This window comes from Nelumbo lutea, chromosome 1 (assembly GCF_056320005.1).
Source record: "Nelumbo lutea isolate HS-2025 chromosome 1, American lotus-T2T, whole genome shotgun sequence".
Taxonomy (NCBI): Eukaryota; Viridiplantae; Streptophyta; class Magnoliopsida; order Proteales; family Nelumbonaceae; genus Nelumbo; species Nelumbo lutea.
Window position 1 is genome coordinate 183,195,601 of NC_142684.1, and position 23,549 is coordinate 183,219,149.

General features: G+C 35.9%; 2 protein-coding genes across 2 annotated transcripts in view; both read left to right on the plus strand.

Moving 5' to 3' along the window:
* LOC148879688 (tubulin gamma-1 chain-like) overlaps positions 1-13,804 on the plus strand; it is a 31,191-nt gene extending 17,387 nt beyond the window's left edge. Inside the window, exons 5-11 of the mRNA XM_088961307.1 lie at positions 5,736-5,789; positions 5,899-6,003; positions 11,563-11,637; positions 11,848-11,892; positions 12,161-12,289; positions 13,066-13,170; positions 13,251-13,804. Coding sequence (XP_088817433.1) covers positions 5,736-5,789; positions 5,899-6,003; positions 11,563-11,637; positions 11,848-11,892; positions 12,161-12,289; positions 13,066-13,170; positions 13,251-13,319 — 582 coding nt within the window. The 3' untranslated portion in view covers positions 13,320-13,804. The remainder of the gene's footprint in view (positions 1-5,735; positions 5,790-5,898; positions 6,004-11,562; positions 11,638-11,847; positions 11,893-12,160; positions 12,290-13,065; positions 13,171-13,250) is intronic.
* Positions 13,805-20,132: 6,328 nt separating this feature from the next.
* Positions 20,133-21,873, plus strand: LOC148879689 (arabinogalactan protein 41-like). The gene is made up of 2 exons (XM_088961308.1): positions 20,133-20,523; positions 21,417-21,873. Exons 1-2 carry the CDS (start codon positions 20,406-20,408, stop codon positions 21,518-21,520), a joined length of 222 nt encoding a protein of 73 aa, XP_088817434.1. The 5' UTR covers positions 20,133-20,405; the 3' UTR covers positions 21,521-21,873.
* Positions 21,874-23,549: the final 1,676 nt, after the last annotated feature.

Sequence of the window (23,549 nt, forward strand, 5' to 3'; positions counted from 1 at the left end):
AGAACTTAAAATTTTGTCTAACAAACACATTTTCTACTACTACTACTACTATAAGGGTTCAGCTCCTATATTTTTTGAATTTTCTTTTCCTCCTCCTCCTCCTCCTCCTCCTCCTCCTCCTCCTACTACTACTACTACTACTACTACTACTACTAAGTACTACTACAGTACAACAAACTTCGGTTTTTTACTAGTCTCATGGGGGATGATGTGATATAGACCATCTATTGTATTGCAAACTTTGAATTACCACCTGCACATTGTTATTTCTCATGTCAGGATTGATTATGACAATTTCCTCTGAATAATAGCTTTTTGTATCTTGATTTTTCAACAATTAAATAGGTTAGGAAAGTAGTGTATTTGCAATGTATCATGAAAAAATTGCCATATGGGTAAAGGATGAGACTGTTATAGCATGTGTATGTCTTTTAGACCTCCATAGCTTGAAGTGTTAGAGACCATGTTTATGGGAAATGTAATACCTTTATTGAACAATCCATTTATAAACCCGCACCATATCTGGTGAAGCTTTGCATACTCTAGCCACTCTGATGCTTCTTTTGAGCTCTACTTCTCAATCCAGCCTAAATTGTTGAGCTTCCAGGTGTGGCCTAAACAATGTGTGACCCTTGGTGTGCATGTTACACTCACATGCAATGCCTGGAGGGCCTGCTTAATGCAGTCTTTGATCTTATCCAATCATATTTAGTCCTCTACATCAGTAAAAGAGGGAAAAAAGCTGTCTTGCTTAGGTAGGACACAGTTGTACAACACCCTTTTACAAGTATGATGGGAAATGATAATGGGCTGGGCCAGGGCTTTGCACCTATGATAAGGAACATAGCCATGGTCGTACTTTCGAGCCTACAACCTTAAATATCCATAGACCAGAGCAAGATAGAAATAAATGTGAATTTCATTAATGGAGAAAAAGTAATCAGTGAGTAAAATAAGAATACAGCCAGATAAACCTTCTTGTCTCTCCCCACAGAACTCTTCCTTTTTTCTTACAACTGTGCCCAAAAAAGTTGATCTCTCCCCACCCCTTGTTTAGCTAGAGTGTTAGCCAAGGAATTAGCACTTCTTTTAGCCGATTGTTGTCGCCTCACTTCCATGTCTTGTGTCAGCCATCTGGATTTCTTTCTTTCATTATTGTAACTCCACAACTTAGCCTCCTCACTCTGTAGCCAACCTGCAACAAACTTGGGTTAGTTTTCCTACTATTCAAATTCCTTGTTGTACTCCCTTGAATTGAGCATTTCCATAACTTCAGCCCTTAAAGAGTCCCCTGCACCAAGTAGGCCTGAATACAAGGCAAACTATTTTTCCCTCATTATCTCTAAACATCCCTCTAATTCTTAAAATTCCTGAGTTTTCCAAGCTGCTTCCGTCAAAATTGAGCTTAATGAACCCTCTTTCTGGTGGAGACCATTGAGGATTTATGACAGTCATTTATAGATGAATCAACCACTTCCTTCCAATTTCTAAGGATGCCATCCATTGATACATTTGAGAAGGTTTCTAAAGACTTCAGCCAATGAGCCACTCTAATCATGGTATTTTCAATTATAGCTTCTTGGCTTTTATCCTTTCCCAAGAAAATTCTTGAGTTCATTATCCAGCTTATTGCATCCCTTGTACATCTCCACATGAGCCTTCCCCTTTTCTTTGGCCAAGAAAAAGTAGTGGGAGAAAATAGACTTTGTACATCAACTGGGGGATTCTATGTACACCCAAATAAAGAGGAAAACTATTTCCAACTGTATACAATGAATGGATAGGAGATTAGTAAGTGATAGGAAGTCTTGGCATTGGCTTTACACATGACAGACCAGCGAGGGCATGAGCACCACTTAGGTCTATTCCTTTGGGGGATGAGCACAACTTCCCAACAAAAAGCTCCAACCCTTAGGGGTTAGGCTTGCACCAAACCTCCCTGATAGGAAAATGTTGCAGAGAACTAGAAGAGGGTTGAGTTAATGTCTTAAAAAAGGGACACAAGAAAAGGAGCCAGAAGGAGAAAGAGAACCCAAATTTGGCCACCAGGTTTAGAGAGATCAAGGTAGACCTCTTCAAGGATTTGAAGTAAAGCAAGTATGCTATTTAGTTCAGAATCCCTTATGCCTCTCCTAAAGTCCAAATCTCAGTCAAACCCATTTCTTGAGTTAGAAGGAGCAAGGAATTTGGAAATAGGTTCATTTTTGAAGTAAGAAGGCACAAATAAGGAAGGAAATTAGTCCTTAAGAGGGGAGATCCCCAATTAAACATGTTTCCAAAATTTAATATGGTCCCTAATACCAGGATTGTACTTGACAAAAGGAAGGATTGATGGTAAAATAACATTGCCTTCCAGCTAGAAGCTCCAGTTACCCTAGCCAATTATTCCAATATCCCATCCATTATTCAAAAGCCCATGAATGCTCACCACCACCTTTGCTCATAGCTTGTCCCTATCTTAAGGCAATCTTCACATCCACTTCTCCAACAAAGCCAAATTCTTTTTGTGAATATTCCTTATTCACAACTAGAGAGTGGGTCCTAAGTGCAGCTCTTTCAAAAGGCGCACGCCTAGGTTTGGAAAAAAAATGCCAAGTTATGAGCATAGGGACAAGCTATGAGCAAAGGCAGCTCGTAGGTTTAAAATATTATATCTCCCTTTCACCGAAGCTCCGAGAACCCCCTATTTGGTGATGTTGTTCATTCATTCATCCTACTAAAATATCTTCTTAAAAAGCAATTAAAATTATAAAATCATTATTTTTTTTGTGTGTGTGAGAACTAAGAATTTAGGACCCTAACATGGACTTGTTTGAGCTTGTCTCGAGGGGCATGTAATGCAATTGAGGAAAAAAGAGATTGTGGGTTTTACATGCTTGAAAATGTTTTATATGTTTGATTTTATTTTTAAATTCACATTTGAATATGCTTTACATGTTATGTTTATGTATTTAAATTTAAGATAATAGGTTTTTTAAAACATTTATTTTAAAATTTAAAGTTATATTTTTTATTAATATTATGTTTAATATTTTTTTGCATTTTTTATTTTTTTGACATTTTTTTATTTTTTAGCATTTTTTGTGCCTTGCTTCAAAAAGGCACGCGCCTTGCACCTTGAGTGCAAATTGACCCCTGTGCCTTGCACTTTTAAACATTGTTTCTAACCTAGCTCAAGTCATCTCCTTTATAGAACAAAATTGTAGGTAATTGGCATTCTACCTCTACTACTCTCTCACTAAATGTCTCGAGTTTTCCCTTGATATTAACTTGCTAAGAACTTTTATGAGGGTAAACTGAAAGGGAGGGAGGAGGTCACCTTGTCTAATCCCTCAAAAAGCAAGGAAGAAATCCACCATAGTTCTAGGTTGGAAATGATTGCCCCTGATGGTTAGCTTTCACTTGTAAAGTTTTTTTAGTAAATGTATCTAAATTCTAAAAATCAAGGAATTCATCTGAAATGTGCTAGTCCCATTAGTCTCAAGTATTGAGCTGGCCTTCCTTAGATCTACCCATCATTTACATATATAAGCTTTTCTCTATTGATCATTTGTAGCGGGTTTAGTGTTTTAAAAGTGAAAGGTGCAAAAAAAGGGCTGGGGCTATCTTGTGCCTGAGGTGCAAGGCGAAGCATGCGCCTTTTGGAAGCAAGGTGCAAAAATGCAAAAGAAATTAAAAAAAAAGAAAGACAAGATAAAACAAAAAAAAAAGTAAAAAAAAAATGCCAAAAAATTAAAAAATGCAAATCATTAAAATATTAAACACATTATTAATTAAACATGATATATAAATTTAAATTTTAAAATAAATGCTTAAAAAACCTATTATATCAAATTAAAATACATAAACATAACATGTAAAACATATTTAAAATAAAAATTTAAAAATAAAATTAAGCATAAATATAAAACATATTCAACCTTGTAAACTCTTAATCTCTTTTTTTCCCAATTGCATCTTCAAATAGTTAATGTGATGTTAAACATTATGCATTCTTGATTCTACAAGCCATCCATATACCAAGCCCCTCAAGGCAAGCCCAAACAAGTCCATATTAGGGTCTTAAATTCATAATCCCTATAAAAAGAATGCCTTTATAACTTTAAGTGTCTTTTAAAAATATTCTTTATTAGGATGAATGAATGAGCAACATTAGCAAATAGGGACTTGTTTGGGCTTGCTCGAGGGGCTTGGTCGGGGGGTTTAGGGGCTCTACCCTGGCCTAGCTGCTAAACACACACACACACACAAAAAAAAAAAAAAAAAAAAACAAAACAAAACAAAACAAAAAAAAAAAACAGAAAAAATACACAGATTTTCAAAAGGTACATGCCTGGGCTGAAGTGCAAGGTACACCAGATGTGCGCCTTTTGAAAATACTCCACTTGGAACCTAGGTGAGGCACATACCCTAAAATGTGCCTTAACTGTGCGCCTAGGCATGCATGCCTTTTAATAGGTGGATTGGGTAATAGGTACCTATTGGGTCTATTTATATAGACAAGAATGGGATGGGTCATAGTGGGTATGGGTTTGGTCACATCCATTAGGTTACATGTAGAGTGGTGTTAAATGGGTGGGTTGTAACTCAATCCACACTCACCCAATCAAGGTTCAAAGTATCAATACTCTCAATACACAATTTTTTGCCTATCAAGAGTTTCAGTTGAATAAAATCATAATGATTTTTTGACAATTTGACAGAAGACCTGTCCAATCATATATTTAAATTCTTTAAATCCAAATTTCTAGATACCTTATATTAAGTGTATCAAAGACCTAAAGATACTATATGTTATGCCTGCTTTGGGGCGTATTGTGTCAAGTATCAATACTTTGAACCTTGCACCCAATTGCCATCCCTACTTACACAGATGCAACAGGATTATGACCTTCTTGCAGTGGACTCAAGTCATTTCCTAGGCCATTGTATAAGGTGTTTCTTTATACCCCATTGCCTAGGTGAACCCAAGACAACCACCTAATCATGACTAGGTGACACCCAACAGAGCTATTACATGTGTTCTTTTATGCTTACCACGTTACCTTTTCTTTTTCTTTTTTTTTTTAAATTGTGTTGCTATTCTTGTAAAGCTAAAATGCAATAAGTTTAATGTACTTTATGTTCTATATGTGTGTGAAGGGGGTGTAGGAAGAACAGAATACTTAGAGACAAAGGGACTAGGATTTCAAAGAAAAAAGGACTGGAGACCAAAAGAGAGAAGTGATCTTAAAGAGGACCATGCATCATCTACAATATATTATATATAAAAATTTGTTGCTTCATTACATGTATTAGTCATCTGTTTTTTGCATAAATATGAGATTCTGGGTTAATGCCCAAATTTATTTAGTTCCTTGGTTTTCTGTCTAGGTATCATGTAAGCCAGACCTTGCTTAGGCAGCACAATGGTTATTCTTTTCATTGATGGAAGCAACTCAGTCCAATGGTTGTTTGACTGCCTTCTACCCAATTCAATGAGGCTATAGTTACCATGTTTTCTCAACATACTTAGCTTTATTTTAGTTTCTATATTGTAACTTGCAATTGCTGCACATTGCAATTGTTCTAATGGGTTCTAACAACCAATGATAAAATCATGGTGAAGTAATTGTTTGCAAGGCCAAAATAAGCATAATTTTGCAATCGAGTTCTTTGGGTATTCAATTACTCTTTTCTTGCTTCAATCAGAAGCTTTTTGCAGCATTCTGATGGACAATTTTCCATTTTTGCAGGCTAGTGTAATTCGCAAAACTACAGTACTAGATGTCATGAGAAGACTTCTGCAGGCAAGAAACCTACTAATTTGGATGTCCCCATTATTTCCATGACTTGTTAAATAAAGAGTAAATAATTTCCAGGTCGATGGACAGGTTTCTTACTTCGTAGGTTTTGCAGACTAAGAATATCATGGTTTCCTCTTATGCACGAACAAAAGAAGCAAGTAAAGCAAAGTACATATCAATATTAAATATCATTCAAGGAGAGGTGGACCCTACTCAGGTAATATTCTGTTGACATCCATCGTTTTAAGGTCTACATATAAAATTCCTTTTACAAAGAGTTATTATCTTGTAAAACCAAATTGTCTTTTATTTATAAGATGGCCAGTATTTGGATTTGTCATCCTAAATGCATTTTTCTCCTTCACTTCTTTTTCTTCTTTTCTCCTCTTGAATAGTTTTCAAATTAAACCTAGGACTGCTACAACTTTATTTCAAGTTTGTCTCTTTGTATTTTCCTCCAGAAACTCCTATAAAATGAATTCCAATCAAAATCAAACTATCAAAGAACTTCTATAAAAGAGCATTTTAAATCCATTTATGATAGTCTCAGTAGAGTGAGAGAGACTCTAATTGACTTTTGAGTGGCTTGTTGGAGAAAGGGATTTGTTGGAACCCCTGGAGAGGCCTTTTGAGGTTGAGGAAATAAAGGAGGCAATTTTCTCTGTGGAAAGATCAAAAGCCCCGGGCCTAGATGGTTTCACTATGGCTTTTTATCAAGATTGTTGGGGTATTTTAGGTGATGATTTGGTGGATGTCTTCTTGGAGTTCTTTGAAGAGGGAAAATAAATGCGAGTGCAAATGCTACTTTTATAGCCTTGGTTCCAAAGAGGGTTCCGGCAATTCATCCTAAGGACTTTAGACCAATTAACTTGATTGGGACTTTGTATAAGATCATATCTAAAGTTCTTGCCCTAAGGTTTAAGAAAGTCTTACCCTCCTTAATCTTGCCAAATCAAGGGGCTTTTGTGCAAGGGAGACAAATTATCAATCAGATCTTAATAGCCAATGAATGTGTGGATTACAAAAAAAGAAAAGGAGAGAGGGGGTATGATCTGTAAGCTTAACCTAGAAAAGGCTTACGATTTGGTGGACTGGGAGCTTTTGCTTGAAGTGTTGAGGAACAAGGGTTTTGGAGAGAGGTGGTGTAATTGGATAAAGGGTTGTATCACCTCTTGTCATTTTTTAGTCCTAGTAAATGGAGTAGCTAGGGACTTCTTCCCTGCTAAGAAAGGCCTTAGACAAGAAGACCCATTGTCACCTTTCCTCTTCACCTTAGTAGTGGATGTCTTAAGTGTCTTGATTTCCAAGGCTGATTCAAGGAACCTAATCAAAGGTTGGAGAGTTGGGAGGCAACAAGTGGTGGTCACTCACCTATAGTTTGCGGACCATATCATTCTTTTTTGTGAAGGGGAAGCAGAGGAGATGGATAATTTGAGATCAATAGTGACACACTTTGAGAGAGTCTCTAGTCTAAAAGTCAATTGGAATAAGAGTTATGTAGAGGGAGTAAATTTACAAGAAGACAAGGTGCAATTGGTGGCTAGCTCTTTGGGCTGCAAGGTTAGTGGTTGGCCTATGTTGTATTTAGGTTTTCCCCTAGGGGGAAATCTTAGAACTGAAAGTTTTTGGTACCCAGTTTTAGAAAGGTTCACTAGGAAGCTAGCAGGGTGGAAGAGAAATTATATCTCACTAGGGGTAGAATCACTTTAATCAAGTCCACTTTGACCAACTTTCTGATGTATTTTTTGTCTACCTTCAAGTTACCTATCAAAGTTGCCACTAAGATAGAGAAGATCATGAGAGATTTTCTGTGGGAACCAGGAGACTCGGAAAAGACCATCTAGTGAAGTGGGAAGTAGTTTCTAGGAAAAAGGACTCTGGGGTCTAGGCATTGGCATTATTAGATTAAGAAATATAGCATTGTTAGGAAAGTGGTTGTGGAGGTTTCCCCTAGAGCAAGACAGTTTGTGGCACTTGGTGGTGGAAAGTATTCACAGGATGGCAGCTAATGGATGGGATGTTGGTGTCAACCCTAGGGCTACTCACTTCTCCCCATGGAAAGCCATTGCTAGAGTCTTTCCTTCCTTTTTCCCTTTCATCAGATTCGATCTGTGTTTAGGTAATAAAATTCTATTTTGGGGGGATCTTTGGTTTGGGAACACCACCCTTAAGGATAGATTACCGGTAATGTGTTCTCTTTCCCTAAATAAATTCAAAGTCATTTTCTCTTTCTGTGTATCTGAGGGGAACTGAGACTTGGGTTTGAGGATTAAGGGATTCAGAATTGGCTTATGCAGATGGATTGTTCTCTATGTTGAATTCAATTTTCCTAGACCATTCTTGCCTAGACAGTAGAATTTGGACAGAATCCTCTTCAGGGGTTTTCTCTTTCTCTTCTTTTTTCAATGCCCTAATTCAGCCTTCTATTGTGCCCACCTCCTTTCCTGCTAGAGAAGTGTGGTGTACACCTGTTCCACCAAAAGTTAGGGCTTTTTGCTGGGAAGTGGCTTGTCAAAAGATCAACACTACGGATGTACTTCAAAGAAAAAGGCCAGATTGGTGCCTTTACCCACATGTTTGTTGCCTTTGCTTAAGAAATAGTGAGGACGGTGACCGTAGTTTTCAAGGCACCAAGGTGACGCTAGGCGACAAGGGGGCGCCTTGTCACCTAGTCGCCTAGGTGGGTGCCTAGGCATTGCCTTATGTAAAACATTAGATTCTAGAATAGTTCCTTAGGTACCATAACCATATTTCCTTAATAATTATTAATAATTTTCATAAGAAAACTATTAAGTTCATGTTTAAGTATAGAAAATCAACATATTCATGACAAAATAAAGAAGAAAAAAAAGAAAATTGAAAAAAACATAGGGTCTGAACCCTTATTTTTGTTATAGGAAAAGAAGAAAAGAAAAAAGTAGAAGGTATGGAAGATATGGAAGAAAAAGAAGAAGAATCTATGTTTTTGAAGTTCTACCTTATTGGTTCAGGTTTTGAAGTCTTTGAGGGTTCAATATAGCATTTAGCAATGTTTGTGTTGATTAAACCTAACAAATAAGAAAATAATAAAAAGAAATTAGTATATAAGCACACAAAATGAATATTTTAGTTTAATAATGTCTATTTTATAGTTGTAATCTCAAAAAATACATAATAAAAAAGTATTTTATAATCGGAAGTACAAAACTGCTTGGTGATTTGGCGAGGCGAGCCTCCAAAGGCGCCTTGTTGCCTAGGTGCCTGCCTAGGCGTCACCTTGACAACTGACGGTGACTCGTCTTTTGATTTCTTATCCTTTTGCTTATTATTTGCGGGATTGGTTCTCTTCTCTTTTTAGTTGCGGATGGAATCTCCCCTCGTGTGTGCTGAATCTCTTTGACTCTAGCTTCTTCTGGCAACCAAAGAAAAGAGGCAGGGTAATGTGGAGAGTAACAAGAGCAGCCGTCCTTTGGACAATTTGAGAAGAGAGAAATAATAGGATTTTCCAAGGACAAGAAAAATCCACAGAAGCACTTGTTGAGGTCATTACCATCAAGATTCTTCATTTGTTGAAAGTGCAGCAACTTTTCAAAGACTTCTCAGCTGGCTTAGTTAGAAATTAGAGCTCTATAACTGTATCCTCTCCCTTTTCCCCTGTAATTCAAGAGGTTTGGTCACCACCATTTCAGTTCAGGGTGAAATTAAATTTTGATGGAAGCTCCTTAGGTAATCCAGGCCCGTCGGGAGTTGGGGGTGTCTTCAGAAATGAGGAAGGAAGAGTTTTGGCCCTTTACTCAGGCCCGATTGGGGTGGGAGATTCTTTGAGGGCAGAATCTATGGCCTTACTTCATGGATTGAAATTGGCGAAACAATGGGGTATGCAGCACTTAGAAGTGGAAGGAGACTCCAAGCTGGTAATAGGGTGGGTGCAATCTAGAAACTTGGGAGTATGGTCACTTAGACAGCCTCTAAGAGAGATTATTAGCTTAGCAAGGGAACTAGGGGTGCAATTTAATTGGGTAAGAAAATCAGCAAATGGAATGGCTGACACGTTAGCTAAGCAAGGATTTATTAGGGAGAGTTTGTTTTGGGCTTGTTTGTAAGAATTTTGTTCTGATTTTCCGCCCATCCTTTGGGTGGTGATAACTGTACTCTCTTTTCAATGTCATTAATGAAAGTTACACTTTTCTTATAAAAAAAAAAAAGAAAAAGAACTCCTATAAAATTAATTTGAAACTCTCTCTCAGCAACATGCTTTAGAATGACCCATTGTCTTCGAAAAGAGCTTGATAAATGGATCCAGACCTTGGTAGCATACTCCCAGTGTAGGAGATGGAAAGCTAATTCTGCTTTTGCCCTACAACAGATACAAACATTCTCTGTAATGTCCTCTTGAGATCACCTGATCAATTCTAGAGGTTCTTATCTGGGTAAGCTATCTACATAAAGGATGCCTTAGAAGCTGAGAAATCCATGAAACTTCAGCTTCCATTCTAAAACTTTATCAGCCCCAAATCTCCAGCCCTTCAAGAATCTTGTTAAGTAACCCAACAACCAAGATAAAAGAAGAGGGGATTGCTTGACCCTGAAACCCCCTCCCACCCCACACATGCACACAATCACACAGTGAAGAAAACATTATGGAGTTTCATTTAATAGATACATGTGCTGTCATGCCTTAACTTCCATTCTCAATGTTTATGTTTACCCCATTTTCCATTTGTCTATTTTAAGAAGCCTCCACATGGCCATAGTCATTCTCCAAGCCAATTTTGCACCATGACTTTGATCTCCTCCATTTCATAGATAATGCATGCACATAAAGCTAAAAACTATCTATGCCTCTTATTGGAGAAGTCCAGCCACCAAGTCCACCTCTTCTTAAAGCTGACAAGTTAAATGCTTGATACAGGACAATTGGACCTAACAAATTTACTTGCTCTTCCATAGCTACTGTTTTAGGTATTAAGTAGCTGAAAGTTGCATTATTTATTTTCTCGACCTGTCTCTTTGACATAATTGGTGAATACTTTTGTCAAGTCCCTTTTCACCACATGCTGGGACACCTTATAAAATGTCTAAGACACATGAAGTTTCATCAAAGTTTCTCTGAAGCAACACACTTTTTTTTCATCTAGAGCTCTCATAGATCTTTTGACAAAGTCCACCTTATCTGATATGTATCTATATCTATATCTATAGATATAGATATAGATATTCCTTTCTGCTTTGTATCATCTTTTATTCCTTTCTGTTTTGTACCATCTTTTATTCTCTTACCTACCATCTACTAATCTTGCCCTTGGAATTACATATCCATATAAGAACTCTGTTTTTTGTCAAAAAAAAACTTGGTCCATATATCTTTAGATATGAATATTTTTTTTTTATTATATTACATTACACATACACTTCTATTTTATCCATGTTCCTTGTCTGACACATTGCATATTTGTCTAAGCAGTATCTTGCAAATATCAGCCTAGGGTTGAATATCCTTACAGACATCAACTAAGGTGTGTTGAAGTTGAAAATTTACCTGTGGGTGGCTTGCCTACATCTAGGTTCAGACAGCTGACTAGTATCAATAGTCAGCTTTTAGAAGCACCTTTTATCTTTATCTAGAAGGATTTCCACTTTCTTCCATTGATAAATCATTCAAATGACAAAGCTTAGATGGCTTGACTGTATTTTTTGTCATTGATCATTTGGATCTGCACATCTAGTCAATTCAATTTAGTAAAAATTGCTTAAATTTTCTTATGCATGATGTTAATGTATGTGTTCTTTGGATCAGGTTCATGAAAGTTTACAAAGAATACGTGAAAGAAAGCTTGTTAATTTTATTGAGTGGGGTCCTGCAAGTATTCAGGTATTTCTTCCATTGGGAAAAAGTATATACAATGCTGTGCAAATTAGTTACCCTCTTTTGAAGAACTTCCTCTGCTTGGCCTCAGGCCTTGTGCCAAGCTCTCATTAGAAATTTAACAAATACTTCAACCAGGCCAGTCCAAGTTGCATTCCCTTTGAAAATTACCATTTTAGTTATCTGTTGCTTATATTGTAACTTTCCTTGTTGCAGGTTGCATTATCCAGGAAGTCCCCATATATTCAAACTGCTCATAGGGTAAGGTCATACTTGTATTATTTCTGTTCTGTTTTCTCTTTATTCCAACATCAGTAATTTTTTTCCTATCTTCCTCCAAAACTGGGAATCATGTTTTCATTTCCATTCCATCCTACAATTTCATTTACTTGTGCACCAATCCTTTATTTATTTTGAGGGGTGGGGTTGTTTTTTATTGTGTTTATAAAAAATGCTTTAGTACTTATATGAGAGAAAGTTTTACTAATACCTATCCCCTTTTTTGTCGGATTATTATACCTTTTATCAGGTTAGTGGTCTTATGCTAGCAAGCCACACTAGTATAAGGCACCTCTTCAGCAAGTGTTTGACCCAGTATGAGAAATTGAGAAAGAAACAAGCCTTCCTTGACAACTATCGGAAGTTCCCCATGTTTGCAGTAAGTTAAATGCTACCAAGTGCATGTCATAAGCTTTAATCTTGAGGGATGTTTTTTCATAGTGTTTAATTCAGTTTCTTTTTAATTTATATCTGATATGTTTGCACAATTGATTAAAACAATACCAGGTGTTGCAACAGAACATAAATTATTATTATCTTTGTTAAAAGCATAGTTTTAAATGTTATTCTACTTCAAGAGGTTCGTTCAGTGCATCTCCTACAGTCACATTTATATAAAAACAAACATTTCCACTTATAGATATATAATCATACAAAACCAGTTGGGTTAAGTAGGGAGTAGGGAGCTTCCCTGTACAACCAGCTTATTTCTGCCATGTAGAGGGATGATGTGACTAATCTAAACCAGCCACCAGTTAGGTGACCTGGTCCTGGATTTGTCATGTATTCAATCTCACATTCTATGTCAGTTCTATAACCTACCTTGTATTAGCAAGAGGTAAAGGACTTATTGTTGACATGTGGCAAAGTTTTGGGGGCTGAAATTTGCCCCATGAACAGAAGCTGACAAGAGGAGCATGTGGGGCCTATTTGGACTCCTGAACAACTTTGCCACGTGGAAGATTCCTTCATTGTCTAGAGAATCTCACCGAAAGACTTGAGTAGGAAACCCTCTCTCGGAATTATAATCATTTCAATGATGTAGTTTTCACATTTGATTCTGCAACTGACAAGGTGCATTGTGTATTATGGTTCCATTCTATAAAAAAACGTAATTGTTCTTTAATTTGATTTTATCCCATCATATATGGACAGGATAACGATCTTTCTGAATTTGACGAATCTCGAGAAATAATAGAGAGCTTGGTTGATGAGTACAAAGCTTGTGAATCACCAGATTATATCAAATGGGGAGTGGAGGTGTGATCTTATCTGTCCATGGCTTTCCGTCCTTCATCAATTTCCTATTATACTTTGCTGATAAATTGCATTCTATGCAGGACCCGGACGGGGTTTTAACTGGAGAAGGCAATGCAACAGGAAAATTGGATCCTAAACTAGAAGTGTAGCCTATTCAAGGGAACCAATGGAGCGTGGTTGGAAATTTGGAATTCTTCCAAGGAGCAAAATTGAATTTATTTTATGAAGAGTTCTCGACAAGTATAGTCCGATCCAATTAGTGGATGTGATTAACGTGCTTGTCATGGTTGAAATCCAGTGCGAAAATGGCATAACTCGGGGGCTACAACATTGGTTTTGCCTTTGGAGGTATTTTGCATGTGATCATGCTCACTTGCTGCATGTTTACTACTATTTAATTTCTCCTACAGGTTTGTATAGCTCAACCAGGAACCATTTGCAATAGAGGCTGGTTTCCGGCAGTTTGGACTTTGGAGTATATCACGCATGGACTTCAAAGTTCAAACACGAGGGAATCGACATTCCCAAAAAGTCATAGCCAGGATTTTTTACCAACAAATGAATGGAAGATACTTCGTGTTAAATAGAAATTATTTTACCATGACAATTAATAAAATAAAATAAGTTGCTTTTAGTCTGTTACTATAAGAATAATAAAATTTTTATAATAAACTTTCATTACGATTGAGAAAAAAAGCCAGGTTAGATAAATTAGTATTTGGGAAAATTCCCAATTAGTACCCTGCAAGGTTCAAAGTATCAACATGTATCGGCCCGTATCGGCCAATATGTTTCATTCTGGGACCCCTCTGATTCGCCCCTATAGTGTGTATCGGGGGTCTGACCGGTTCAGGGGGTGGAGCCCTAAACTAGCCCCCCTGAACCAGTTTCAGAAAAAAAAATAAAAAAAATAGTATTGATTTGCTTGATGCGCCTCTATCAGCGTATTGGGTGTATCGATATTTTGAACCTTGGTACCCTGTACTTTGGGCCTAATGCCACTTTAGTCCTTGAACTTTAAAACGTGACAACCCAGTGCTTGAACTTTCAAAACGTGCCAATCTAGTATCAGTCGTTGTTAAGTGGCATTTGAAAATATATAAATGCCTTTCTAGTGTCATTTAATTTTCTTTATTAACCAACTAAATGTTGACAAAAAATGAACAGTCACAAATTTTTGCCTCTTGTACAAGAGAATTGGGTTCACATCTCAGTGGACATTTTGGTGATTCTAACTTTCTTTAATAGAAAAGGCAATGATTTAGGACTTCATTTTTTATCAACGTTTGGATTGTTGATAAAGAAAATTAGATGACATTCGAAGAGCATTTGTCTTCTCAAATGCCACTTAACCGTTAGTTAATGATAACTACTGATTGACATATTTATGAGATAGTAAACTTAATTAGATACAAAGATTTATGATGCAGAAAAAAATATAGTATGAAAAGAGTTTTGGCCAATCAAAACCCACTCATAAATTTTGATAAATAACACCTAATTGTCTACCAGGTTTTTTATTTCAATTGATTGATCAGAAGTCTTTCAGATATCATATCTTTCCCATATCATAGTCGAACCCGTCACCCGTCAAACCTACTATTACCTTATATGGTATATTTGATTGTGGTGGATTATTTTTCCAATCTAGCATTTGACATACGTATCTGGTTTAATCAAAATTTTGATTTTGACCGAGGAAAAACAAATCGTAGTTGAGCCAACCTGCGCCTTCAGACAAGTCCACTTCAACCTAGAATCACAGCCTTTGAATGTATTTTGAGCCCCACCTTAACGTTATTTCATCTAATTGAAGGTGGAGCCACATCAATACATCAAGGGCTGTGACTCACGGCTTTAGCCGAAGGCTAAGCCAACAGACGTATATTTTTCTTGTGAAGAGAACATGTGGATAGCATAGGATGTCCAACATGAACAGCCAATGTTTTTTCATTCAAAATTCAAAGAAAATTCTGTAGGAATTTCACATGTTCAGGACCTTTTTTTGTCTTTCCCTCAACATTTTGTTTCTCCCATTTCCTATCAAACCAAACATAGCCAAAGGGCCACGTTTACCAGCTTCAATTCTTGATGTGAATATAAACTGATTGGCCTGGATTGACACACGTCTTATTGACCGATACAGGCCGAAACATATCAATATTTTAAACTTTACACCAAAGATCCAGAAGGTCTAATCTCTAGTGCCAGTATCACCTTAAATTTAATTTTCTTTAACTTTTTTGGGGTTTGGGAGGTGAACTGTGAAAGATGGGCATAAGGATGCATCGGATGCGCCTTTGTTCAGTCCAACTGTACAACAGCAACTCTGGTTAAGATATTTTCTTCTTGAGCTAATACTTCCACTCCTTTGGGGACGATCTCCTTTTTCTTGGATTTACCATCCTCGTAGACCCAACAAAATTACACCACAGATCTTTTTTTCTTTTTAGATGGATAAGACCTCGCTTGATTTATTCCACGTATAATTAATGAAACCAGAAATTGCTTCAGTGAGTTGTTCCTGTCAACAATGGATCCCATGACTGTGACACTGACACCAACTAACATTCAGATACAAAGGATTCGGCACCACATAGGATTATTCCAGCTCTTAATCTTCACAATCACAGCTGGACTCAGTTTTAATGTTTTCTAATCCCATCTCAACCATCATGATTTCCCAATTGAAAAACAATTTCAAAAGTTTACGGGAGTGATAAGGAAAACCTCTTCAGAAGACACATTGAATGGCGCCATGAAGCCCATCACATATTTTCTGGTCTATCTACTTCAGCTTTATTTATTTATTTATTTTGAAAGGTAAATGAATTGCTCACAAGTGGGTTGCAACTTGCGAGTACCAGAAAATTGTTGGCTTGCAAATTGCATATTGAAGCCTCAACTCTCAAGATTATTATCCAAGTGGGTGTCATATGTCCCAAAGAATTTTTTACTTAAAAGCAATTTCAAGCAGACACAACGAAATCATAAAACCCCCCAAAAAAAAGTTTGTGATTCATGGAACTATTCAAACTCCCTCACTATTTTGATAGCAAAAAAAGGGTAGAATTAAATAATGTGGTATCATTTGCCGCGAAATCAAATGAACAAAAAAAAAGTTTCAAACAAATGAGTAATGAACCGGAAATTACAGTCTTGCTGATAGAACCACCAAATTTTGGTAGAAAAATTTTTTTGCGTTTAAGGCTGCATTTGGTTTGGAAAGGAAAATGAATGGTTTTCTTCCAAAAAAACGATATTCAATAGAAAAATGAATCATTTTCCTAATTTTTATGGTCTTTCACTTCTTGAAAAATAGACATGATGAGTATTGAAAAGTATAATATAATGCAATAGGACTCAACCTCTAATTGAAAAATAACTTCTGGAAAATTAAAAGGAATATCTTTTGCGTCACCATAAAATAGCATTTTTATAATAACTTAATGAGACTACACAAGCAAGCCAGTTGAACAATTGACAATTTTTACCCACTAGTAAGTGGGTATGTGCTTTGTATGTGTTAATTTTTTTTTTTTTTGTAATGATGATAATAGTAAATAAGGTTTTCAAAATTTTCTAAATCTTTTAATATTCCTATCACAATAAGAATTAGGGGTGATCATTTTAGCCTGGCCCAGCCTGGCCTGCACAAGCCTGGCACAGAAATTTTGGGTTTGGGCCTGGGTTTTGTGTTCAGGCCCGAGCCAGGCCCATATCAGGCCTGCAAATTTTAGGGCCAGGTTTGGGCTTAATACTTTAAGCCCGGCCCGGCCCGCATATATTTAAACTTATACATTTTGTATATAATGTATACATATGTATACATGTTATTTTACATTATATTATATATTTTATATATAAATATTATAGCATGTATAATTTATATTATATGTAATATTTTATATTATATAATGTATAAAACAAGTTTATATGCATGTTATGTCATTTAATATATAGATATGTAATGTTTTATATAAAAGTGATATTGGCCCGGAATCATGCCCAAGTCCGTATAGACCTGGGCTAGGGCTTATGTTTCAGGCCTGAAACCCCAGGCATGTGCTTAAGCTATATCCCTTATCATAAGTGCAAAGCCCGGCCCAGCCTGGCCCATGATGAATATACGATATTAGAGATGTGACCAAATATTTTTATAATTTTTTGTGTATTTTATACTTTATGTGCTTTCATCTTTTTTTAATTGTTATTACTATTTAATTAGGGCATTGAAAATGCTTGATAAGAGGGAATTGAATGAGGATAAATGTACTAGTTCAAGTTACGTTTTGTGTCCTCACAATTAGAGGGATCAAATTCAAAATTAGGGATATTCTAGTCAAGAATTGAATTTAATGAATGTTAAAGGGAGTTAATACCTTAAATACAAAACAAAATGAGAGGGATTTGAATGAGGAGAAAAGTAATTATTCAAATTACATTTCTATCTTTATAATTAGAGGGGCCAAAGTCAAAATTGGGATATTTTAGGTGATGTTTGGCATTGATGATGATTCCTCCTCGCCAATTATCCAAACAAATTTCTGGAATTGATGATTTCTAAAAAATCACCAAAAATTGTTATTTGGTACCATCTATGCCATGTAAGCTGATTTTTAATCAGCTTTTAGTTTGTTTGATACTGATTCTCAAGGCCCAATTATTTCCGTATTAGAATTATTATTCAATGTCATGTTGGATGCCATGTCATTCTCAAAAAATTGGAATCAACTAGAAAAGGAAGAAATTACCAAAAAAAATAAGTAATCCTTGAAAACGGCTGATTTCAAGAATAGGTTTTTAGTTGATTTCTTGAAAATCACCAAAATCGACCAACCAAACAGAAATTTCAATGCCAATTCCTCTAACATTGATGTTGCTCCGACATAGCAGTGATTTTCAAGAAATCATCATTGATGCCAAACATCACCTTAATCAAACAAAAGTTCCACACGCATTCACACTGTATTAGTAGTATAGATAAATTTCATTATTTAGAAGGGGCAATTTTTTGTAATAATGTTTTTGCAATTTTCCCCTTGTGTGGAGAAATTACTTATCTACTTGGGAGATGGATAACATCCATGAGAAAATCAATTTACCATAGGACCCATACGTACCAATATGTGAACATGGATAAGTTGGTCAACTTTTCCATTGACCATCTTACCCTCCCTCTATTTACTGAAAAACAAATGAGGCCTAAGTTTGTTTTGGAACAAGGAGTTAGAGAGTGAAGCACAAGTAGTAGGGATGCAAATGGATCAAATTAAATTGGGATAGGAATATATCCAAATCCGGTCAAATAATATAAATACCATATCCGATCCAATCTGATGATTTGGTAAATCTTATAAAGATTAATTTGAATTTGAATCTACTAAGGATGTCAGATATCCATATTTGATTCAATCCGGTTTGATTACCCATAGGTCAATCAGATAGGAGTGATCCAAAGTCGATCCAATTTTTAACTGGATCCTATTGTTCAATCCAATCTGATTGAAAATCTAATAGGAGGATACCCAAATCTGATAAAATAGGATCAAATTCAAATTTAAATAAGATCATGATCTAATCCATTTGCAACCCTAACAAGTAGTGATTAAGGCTCTGTTGAAGATTGCCTAATTACTTACAGCAAAATCTATGTGGCAAGAATCATTCATTGTTTAGTTGAATTGATTTATCGTACTAATGTGGTTATAGAAAGAATAAATAAATTTGGTTTTAGTCGTGACATATGAAAAAAATGACACCCCTTAAACTTTCATTTGTGACAAATATCCACTCCATTAGAGATCCATTAGTTAACTTGAAAAAATGTTTTTATTCAGTTGTTTAAAAATTTCTAATAGATCTTTGCAGATTTCTGGCTAAATTCAATATTTAGATAAAATGGTAGAGATTTCTTTCTAATAGATATAAATTTAAGATTTTATTTGGTTTTCTTGGTTTATTAGAAAAAGGAGTGAATAAATATTATATTTTAAGATGAAAAGAGACATTTTATGTTAGTGAAATAAAACGATAATTTAAATAAATTTATTTTTCTATGTCAATGAAATGATTCTTGTTATTTTTATCTTTTTTTTTTAAAGAAAATGGAGGTATTTTGGAGCCGATTAGGATTTAAGAGAAAAAAAAAAGTGAGAAAAATAAAATAAAAATAAGTTTATATAAATATTTTGATAATTTAATACATCCCTTGGGCCAATTGAAAGTTTAAGAGAGCAATTGTCACTCACAAAAGTCAAAAGGGATATAAGTCCCTTTATCCCCAAAAGTGAGGAGAAGTTTGAAAGGGAGCCAAACTTGAGGTTTCAGAAAACCCAGGGAGGTTTAATGGAATACAGTCGAACCCATTACCATTTTTTTTTTTTATTCCCGAATCTCGACCCCCCAATTGCCAGTTGTTGAACACGGATTGGCAGCATCGTCACTCTATGGAAAGGCTGCTCCACGCCTGCCTGCTGGCTGCTACCTGGGACTCTGGGAGTAGGGAGTGGAGATACGAAATTACCATTTACGCTCCGTTTGGGAAGAGTGCCTGTATATGAATTATGAAACATGCATATTTGTATTTGTATTTATAAATTATAATTTACCTTTTGCATTCATCCCAAACCGAGCCTTGGACATTTGGGGGGGGGGGGGGGTAGGGCTACCCGTGCACCTTCTCTTATCCCACCGAAAAGTGAGATCAGTTAAAGAATCCCACGTGGGAGCATCTGGATCGTATAAGCTGGAAACAACTGAGCAGAAGACAGACTGGCGAGCGTTCCGAGAGTAAACAGGAAGGACGATCGCATGACATGGGTCATGACTGATGGGGTGGGTGGGGGTGTGGTTGGGTGCTGCCTTGCTTTGCTGAGTTGCAGTGTGGGGCCCGCGCAGACGATGACGGGGCCCACATAGAGAGAGAGGTATATAAAAATCACACATCCATCAATCCACCTCCTCTTCAAAAGTTCAAAGAGAGAGAGAGAACATCGCGCCTCGGATTCGTTTTCTGTGATTTTTTCCTTCTTCCGTCTCCACCTCTCTCTGCGGCTCTCCGGAGCCGTTTGCAGAGATTTCAAGCGTTTTAAGTCTTCTAGGTTTATTTTTTTTCTCAAGCGAGCGAAAGAGAAGCCGTAGAGAGAGAGAGAGAGAGAGAGAGAGGGGTCAGGTTTCGATCTAGGTTTCACAAGAACAACAGCAGAAAAAAAAAAAGTCGCGGGAGAAAAACAATGGCGGTTTCTAGGGTTTCTTTCGTAGTAATGGCGATCGTCGCCCTCATCTTCAGCATTGCATTCCCTGCCGTCCAGGCTCAATCCTTGGCCCCTGCTCCGGCTCCTACAAGCGACGGTAAGGTTATATTTTGTCGTTTTCTTTTATTGTGCTAGTCTCTTGAAGGCGAACGTTATAGTTTAGATCTGCTCCGTCGATCACGTCATCTTTTCCAATTTCATGTTTTTTGGCCCTTTTGCCCTGGTATGTTTATGCTGATGTCGTTGTTCCTATTGAGCGAGCGGTTCATGAGTTTGGATGGCCGCTACTTACATTACCTTCACTACTATTTTTCGATGATTATCTTACGTCCACTTCATTGATGTATTTTTAACGCGTTTCAGTTCATTGCTTTTATCGAAGTTGTAGTTTTTTTTTTTTCTCTTGTATCTAGGTTTTATAACTAAAAATGCTTGCGGACACGTCATTTCTTTAAGATCCTCGAGTTTCTCTCTTTCTTTGGATATCCATCAATTTCATCTTTGTTTTCCCCTCTTCCTCCTCACCTTGAATCTGAACTCGGCTGCTCAATTGCTCATGAACTGGCGTATAATGCATGTAAATATAGTCATACTACAAATGTCGAGAGCAGCTCTACTAGTATATGTAATTTTGATTCCCTCCCTTTGGCGGAAAAAAATCTGAATCTGTGGTTCTGAATACCTGTTGTTTTCAAAATCTATTTAGAGTCTTTGTTAATTTCTTTTTACTTGTTCGATTTGACAAGATAGGATATATTGTTAACCCAAAATGATATTCTGGTAAAACCTTTGTGGTAGCTTTGTCTACACATACCTTAAGGATATTGGAATTGATCTTTGTTTTACATTCAATTACTCTCAACTCTACCTTGTAATTTTGATTTCTCAAATCTTTCTGCGCCAATGCCCTCTCCCTCCCCTCCGGGTTGAACTCTTAGATTGTATTAATTGCAATTGATGGTGACGGTGTGTGTTGTTATTGTGCTACAGGGACATCAATCGATCAAGGAGTTGCATACGTGCTGATGTTAGTGGCCTTAGTGCTCACGTATCTCATCCACCCATTGGACGCCTCATCTTACAACCTCTTCTGAATTGGGTTGATGATGATCAAAAGATATGATTAAGGGAATCTGCTTTGGATGAGAGAACACAGGGAAAGATATGAGATTTTGCTAGATGGTGGTGTTGAATCATAAAAATAGAAACGGTGATGAATTTCTCTTTGTCTGATGTTGACAATTATTTTTGGATTTGGGTGGTGCATTTTGTTTTGGTGGGGAGTTTAGTTGGTCTAGTTGAAAGGGTCTCTCTTCTTCCAACCTTGTTTCCTTTCATTCCATCGTCAGTTTTACATATTCTTTTTCCTCTTGGGTTTTGTTCTTTTGTTGATCTCAGGCTATTTATTTGTTTCCCCTTGTTTCTTAACTGACGTTTGTGTGGACGATATCTGGTTCTCTTGGATAGTAACTCTACAAAATAACGCATTGCAATGCGTTTGTCACGACGGTTAAACATGTTCTATACACAAGTTGACAGACATGCTTCCTTCCAGAAGATTATTATACCATTGCCTTGGGGATGAACTGGTTGATATGTATTGGCTTTTTCATTTTTTGGGGTTTGGGTAGAAAGCTATCCATTCAAATCACATCTCCATTATTAACTGTGACAAACCATGTTCTTAAATATTAAACCAAAATAAAAAATAAGAGAAAAAATGTTATACTTCGACCAGTTTTACCCCACCTACATTGGGCCCTGACCACGCGAAACTCTGTTTTGCCCCACTATAATCTGTTTCATGCATCTAACGGTTATTAGTTAACTATGAACCATCATTGGTTAGGACTTAGGAAATACTATTAATTGGTAATCTATAATTAAGTGTAACTATATGTTACTATTAATTCTTAATTGTTAATTAATATATTATTAATTCTAGTAGTCTTATAGATTGTCTTGTCATATAATAATTATACCATGAATTAATTGCTATAAAATTTAGTCGCCGCCAGTTGTGCAAGTTAAGGGCAGATTAGCATTAATGGTGGTTTGCAAAAGTTCAAAAGATACGGGTCGGGTAGACCCTTGACCCTGAAACAATTGAAAAACAAGTTGCATGAACTGATGACATCATCTTTCTCGCCGTGATTACAGGTGAAAGCATTAAACATATCTTGATAGTAGGAAATTAATCATATTGACATGTTACTGGAAATTGATGACTCGTTAAAGGGGATGGGCCAACCAAAAACCCATGAAACAACCAGTTTCCAGCAATGTTCAGGGGACTGAAATCACTGCAATTAAAGGTTGTTGCAAGGCACTGTTAATAGTTGCTATATCAATATTAAGAGATTGCCCGAAATCAGTGACTAATAGGAAATAATTGGCTGACATAAAATTACGAATTAAAATATCGGACAAAAGATATTTTAATTGTAGTGGAAAACACATTGATACACTAAATAATAATTGGATGTGCTTTAAAAATGCATGGATATGGACAAAAGATATGAAAATACATAAATACACTAAAGAAATGATGCAAATTTTATAAGTACATTAATTACACTAATTTTAAAAGTTAAAATAGCCACAATTATAAATACATAAAAATGTATATTTTAATGATAAAGAAATATATTACTAATGTAACAAGATACATAAATATCATACAATCTTGTTGATAATCAATCAAGAGTCTAAGACTACTTTTTACAAAATAAAACACGCATAAAACCAGTATTACTTTGAATTCTATAAATCCAAGACACAAAACATATGCAATTATTATATTTTAATTACTATAACAATTATTTTCTAATTTTACTTTTCAACATTAATAAAAAGTCAATTAAATATTAAATTTTATTTACTTTAATCTTAACTAAAAATATATTAAAACTATTAAAATTTCTAAGATAATATCATATGAAATTGATAATTTTTATTTACTAAAGTAATGATTCCATTATCAACATTTTTTTCTATAAATTTTTCTAAAATAACAAATCATTTTTATATAAATTTAAATTAGTAGATTTGATAAATTTAATTTAATATTATATTTCTGAATATTTTGTAAACAAAATTTTTTGTTTTTATAAATAATAAATG

Bases quoted from the DNA above. Each gene is read 5' to 3' on its own strand.
- LOC148879689 (XM_088961308.1), top strand. From the start codon at position 20,406: ATGGCGGTTTCTAGGGTTTCTTTCGTAGTAATGGCGATCGTCGCCCTC. The intron at 20,524-21,416 runs GTAAGGTTATAT...ATTGTGCTACAG, and splicing joins TCCGGCTCCTACAAGCGACG to GGACATCAATCGATCAAGGA.